This window comes from Plectropomus leopardus, chromosome 22, assembly GCF_008729295.1.
Source record: "Plectropomus leopardus isolate mb chromosome 22, YSFRI_Pleo_2.0, whole genome shotgun sequence".
NCBI classification, from domain to species: Eukaryota; Metazoa; Chordata; class Actinopteri; order Perciformes; family Serranidae; genus Plectropomus; species Plectropomus leopardus.
The window spans coordinates 11,653,359-11,659,358 of NC_056484.1; the positions used below are offsets into that span (position 1 = coordinate 11,653,359).

At 37.5% G+C, this 6,000-nt stretch overlaps 1 protein-coding gene across 3 annotated transcripts in view; it reads right to left on the reverse strand.

Annotated features, from left to right (window-relative positions):
- Positions 1-5,413, reverse strand: part of ptpn12 (protein tyrosine phosphatase non-receptor type 12) — a 64,915-nt gene extending 59,502 nt beyond the window's left edge. For all 3 annotated transcript variants that reach the window (XM_042511611.1, XM_042511609.1, XM_042511610.1), the window contains exon 1: positions 4,873-5,413. In XM_042511611.1, the coding sequence (XP_042367545.1) occupies positions 4,873-4,974 (102 nt within the window). In that variant the 5' untranslated portion in view covers positions 4,975-5,413. The remainder of the gene's footprint in view (positions 1-4,872) is intronic.
- Positions 5,414-6,000: the final 587 nt, after the last annotated feature.

Below are 6,000 nucleotides of genomic sequence, written 5' to 3' on the forward strand. Positions count from 1 at the left end.
GCGAACATTCAGTAAGTTTGCATGCACAAAAATTACTTGATTACTGTAAATAATTGGATTTAAGAAGTAGTTCAATTTGAAGAACTTAAATGGAAAGATTACATTTATATGAGCTGTTTTACAGTCATATTACTGTCTGGAGGGATGTGTAAAAGCCCAAAGGCTGACAGGAAATATGGTTCACTGCAGAAAGGACTGATTGTGTTTCAAGCCAATAAAGCTCATTTAAAAGGAAACTGAACAGACATCACATGAAGAAAAGGCACGACAAACAGTTAGTGGTGTCCTGAAAGTTGAAAAGGGGATTTCTGATTAAAAGTAGGCTGTAACTGGCTCTTTTTTTCACATTTGAAGCCTCTATTGAGGTTTTCGTATATAGCTTTGAACGTCTGTCATGTTTTATGACATGATCACCCTAAAAAAAATTAATTTAATCCTCAAACAAAATCCCCAAAATTGAAGGAAGTGATTCTTTATCAAATCAACTGTCTTTAATGAATAAATATAATTTAAGCTGCTGTTAGATTGCTGCTACACCGTCCTGTTAATACAGGTGCTTGCCTCCCTTTTTTTTTACCGCAGTGAAAATGTTAATTTTTAAAAGCCAAATGCCAACAATGTCTAGATTTTGTTTTGTAAAAAAATTTGAAAATGACAACATCTCTCTTTTTTAAATACACGTTGACTTTTGGACTTCATAACACTCTGGAGTTTTTGGAAATGTTTGCACCACACTAGTCAGAAACAATCGTATGCAGCCACCACTAGCGTCTACAGCCCCTTTTACACAAGCACTGGAGGAGGAGTTTATGTGTGAACGCAAATGTCCAAATCTGTTTGATTGGACGAAAAAAAATTTGAAAAGTTGGACTGGAGATTTCATAGACTTTATCATGCCAGTTTCCTAGTACAAAGTCTGTGTGATGTCCAACTGAGCGCACATGAGAGTAGAGCAGGTAATTCACATCAAGAAAGTGAATTTGTTGGTGATGTTTATTGCTTATGCGAAACTGGAAGGAAACAAACGTCCGACGGTTAAGAGGAAGGGTCATTTATACGAAGACTGCAACAAAAAGAGCTTCTTTAAGGAAGGCTGAAATCATCAGAAAAATTAAAGGAACAGCAAGAGACTGTGGTGTTTATTACCATATAATATGTGACAGAGGTGAAACTGCATCATGTCCTGCCTTCTGCACACTGTACACAGGCGGCGTCCCTTGCCGTAACTAAATTAAGTAGGTGAGAAAGCTTCTGACGCCGACAATCTCCTGTTGTGTGCTGAATGTGTGAAAACAGCTTAATTATGCAAATAGTGTAACACCAATAAGACGAGTGTGGCCTCATCTTGTTCTGCAACTGCAGAAATACTGAGTTTAAACAGAATGAACAGACATTCACATATTGATGTTGAATTTGAATATTAACGTTATTAATGAAGCTTCAAACTATTTGACACAGCCCTAATTAAAAGGGCTCCCACCTTCAATAGCAACAAGGGCTGGAGGGATGTTTAGTGGAGAATAACTGATAAAGAGAGTTTTCTCGCTCAACAACAAGCAAAAAGATCACCTCTTTCCTGCAGAGGACTGTGGTTATAGTAGGCAGTTTGACATGGCATGGATGTGTATAAAGTTATGAATGAGAGGTGGTGATGCTAAAAAATAAACATATATTTACTCAGCCAACTCTCTATATGGAGAATTTAGGAATAAGAACCAGCCAATGAAAGCCAATAAAAGAGCGCTCTAAATATCCATTTTTAGAAAGTAGGAGATTTTGCTGGATAATTATTCAAACTACATGGCTACAAGTTCAAGATCTCAGGCACTGCTCTCTCCCTCATCCATAAAACACTTCCTCAATCCCTCTGACACAGCCCAACGCCCCCCACGGTCGCGTTTTGGCGCAACATCTTCCACCTCCGCGTTTTTATTTAAAACGCATGCTGCAGGGACAGGCCAGGCCAGGCCAAGTCATCAGCACACAACTTGACCCATACACAGTCTTTCTTCTGTCAGGATTTGTTATGTACCCAATTTCATTGAGAGAGATTTGACAAACTGTAGCTTTTATCCGAAATGTGCCCAGGAGTCGATAAAGCTCCTGTTTTAAAGCCAGAACAAAATGTTATGAAATGGGCCGAGAAAGAATGTTGCAAGCTCCAGCAAGCAGCTTGCATGAAGTAGGGAAGTAAGGAGAGCGAGGTGTGTGTCTGTGTGTGTGTGTGTGTGTGTGTGTTTGCAACTGTAGGCATAAGCAGAAAAAGTTAACCATTCTGACGCTGATTAGCCTCTTTTCCAGACAATCAAACTACAGTACAAGAAAACCAATAAACACTAAACTTCCCTAAAACATAATGTGAACCATAAAGAAGATCTGCTGCTACAACTAGTTCAACTGTAACTAAGGCCTATTTTATCTGAATCCTTCAGAGGCTTTACGAACTGTTACTTTCATTTAAACTCACAAATGAAATGTGCATGTATCCTCCAGTTAGCACATCATTTCCTAATGTATCCTAATCAAAGCCATTAAACTAAAATGACCGTATAATGATGTAAATGGTATTAACAGTCGTGCCATTCTGGTTGTGGCTATTTCAGTAATTTCACAAGCCTGTAACAAGTCCTATTTTGAGTCTGCAGTTGCGACACAACAATATCCAGTGATGCAGTGTGGGTGAACTTCTGCAGGTCAGCGGCCATCATAAGGCAAAAAAGATGTCACTACTACCACCTCACAAGGTAAAGCCCCTTCCACAAGTGAGAAAATACCATAAAATGTGATGTATACTTTGAATTACATTCCTTTCAATGTTGGCAATCACTATGGAGAGACAAGAGAGGGGAGAGACAGTTTAAGTTTTTCACTCTCTTGTAGATTTACATATTTATTTAGCTGCCAGTTTTTTTGGTGCACACTGCCAAAAACTAATGTGGCCTAATACAACATCCCTGCAATCAATTCAACCTTTATGGAGGTTTTAATGTACCATATATATATATAAATTGAGAGTATTAAGCCTGGAAGCTAAAAAATTGTATTTTAAGGGTGGTATAATCATAATATATCACAAAATATATTATTGCAATACGCAGCAAATTGCAACGATCTGAGGCTTTCAGCATCAGTAACATCTTTGAAATCACTTTTTAAAATGTATCTGTTCAAAGGAGCATTTTATTCATTTTAGCATAGTTTGTTTTTAACGTGTGTTATTTTTTTGTTATTATCTTACACTGTCATCGGGTATTTTAATTTTGTATTAGTCTAAAAATGATAAACCTCAGTGCAATTTTCAGGGCAGGCAGTTGTATTCTTTGCTTCTCTACTTCATTGACGATATTAATATGTATTGCCAGGGATCCTGATTCTTTGTATTTCTTGAAATTGCCTAATTTATTTTCTTAAATGCTGCATTGTTTTAAATTTCGGGATTGACCACATAAAGGACTTTGTAACTGTGTTTCAGTAAATGTTGTATGATAGTCTCTACAATTTATATTATGTTCAAAACCACAATAATATCGTATTGTGACTAAAATACTGCGATAATATCGTATCGTTGGACTTCTGGTGATTTACATTAATAGGAGATAGTTTAAGTTTTATGCTTTTCGTAGATTTATACATTCCATTGCCAGTTTATTTAGTACACACAGCCAAAAACCCATGTGGCCTAATACAACCTTCCTGCACTCAATCCAACCTCCAAGAAGGCTAGCACATGGACTAACTATATTTAACAAATCAGTGTTTTTAGAAACACTAAAAGCAAAACTTAAGGCAAGTTAGATTTTTGAGACGTTCTCAATGCCACTTGGAATTAAGTCTAAGGCCAATTTTCTTATAACCAAAACTGAAGAGGAACAATTTTGTTTTGTCCAAATATTTACTGTGATATGAACCATTTTTTGTCAAGTGAAATTGTTAAATTATTGATGTCAAATGTAAAAAAAACAACAACAACCAACAGCCTTAAGCACAAATGCAAGATAATGAACATTTAAGTATTAAAATTTCTATTTGGTTTATCGTCAAAGTGGGAATAATCTGGCATTTCTCACCAGCTGGTAATTTTGTGGGTTTTTTGCTCTGCATGTGAGGTTCCACTGCTTGGATTCTCATCAAGAGGAGTTTAAGTAGAGGATTTTTTTTTTTCAATTATTTGACAAGAAATTGGATGTCACAAAGTATTTTGAGATTTTACAACACAATGTCAGAAAAATAGGATCCAGAAAATCCAACTTCCCATGTCTGAGTATGTTTTAAGACCTCCGAAAGGTTCACTTAAGTCAATTTAATACAAACTAAGGCCTTTTTTTTTTTTAGATTAATGGCTTCAGTGCCTTTTACGACTTTAGCAGGGACCCTGATAACAAAACTATGCATTGTAACACTACAGGAACACCATAGGAGGTGAAACAATACAATTAAGCCCATTACTTATTGAGTATCAGAGGAGACAATGAATCATTGCACTGTATCCTAACAATCAGGCTTGGTTTAACATACAGTAAGCTACAATAACACAGCTCTTTAGCCCATGCTAAGGTATCCCAACATGTAAAAAAAAGAGCCCTGGGGCTGAACAGTGACGTGAATATGTCTTGTTTTGCTGTTGTCTCTTCATTTTAAAGAATCAGGAGCCGGTGGTGTTTGGAGACAATGCTAGGCCGCCATGTAAAGCCTGGAAATGGGAGGAAAAGGAAGAGGGCAGTGTGGCCGCCCCTGCCTCACCTCCTGGGGGATACAGGGAACCAGGAGACGGGGAGGAGGGGGGTATGGAGGAAAAGGTGGACGTTATGGAGGGAGAGAGGTTTGGTAGAGGTTGATACAAGGCAAAGGAGGCTCGTGTAAATTTTGACCCACCATAAAGTCGCTGCCGAAGTTGTCCTCTCCCCTCTCCTCGTCCCCCTCGCTCATGGCCTTCACCCCCTGGATAAACTTTCTCAGGATGCCGGCTTGGTCCATCCTTCAGTTCTCTTGTAACGTATCCTTTAAAAAAAAAAAACAACCTCCCAAAGTAGCAAGGGCGGAGAAAATTCAAAAGTAAAACAAAAAAAGCACACAAGGGAGGAGGGAGAATAAATAAAAATAAATAAGCTTCACGGATCCTCCCAGGGAGTCATCGTCGGTTCATAACACCTTCTTTTTTTTTAAATTATCGCCCCATGTTGTTTCTCCTTCTTTCTTCTGGGCTGTTTTCACAACGGTATTAACGGTTAGTCCCAAAGAAAAGCAGCGGCGGAGGGGCTTCAACGTCCACAAACTAATTCACACTTTATGTGACGCCACGGTTGTAAACACTAGGCTCGGCAAGAAAAGAAAAAGAAAGAAAAAAGACAAAAAAATGGTCTGGTCAGCCTATCTACCCCTCCCTGTCTACCTCGGTTGCCACATTCACACACTGCTGCTCGTTATTCGCTACTGAGGAACATCCGGACTGGGCAAAGCCGAGGAAGAACAAGACCCTCCCCTTCCAGGATACAGCGGTCTGTGATTGGACAGTTGACCATAAAATTAGAATCCTATTGGCTCACATGGATGTAGCTCTACCAAAAAAACAAGTCTGATTGGACAAACTGTGTGTCTGTCGGTCTGACGTAGTTCATTGACGCCACTGGTATCATACAAATAAAATAAATAAAATAAAATAAAATAAAATAAAATAAGATAAAATAAAAATAAAATAAAATAAAATAAAATAAAATAAAATAAAATAAAATTTCATGATAACAATGTGCAATACTATAATTATTATTTCCGTATAAAATTGGTGTTTATTTTTTTAACTATTGAGTTTTGTGTTTTATTTTTACTGTTTATATTGTTCTTTTGTTTTATTTATTTTGTACATACCTGCTTTGATTTAGATTCAGACAACTTTATTTATTCCAAAGAGCAATTCAGTTTTGAGATCCCTTTGTTTCTGTAACAATGAAAAAAAAATCCCCGTTGTGGGACTGATAAAACCCAGATTTCTCCAAGCAAAAACAG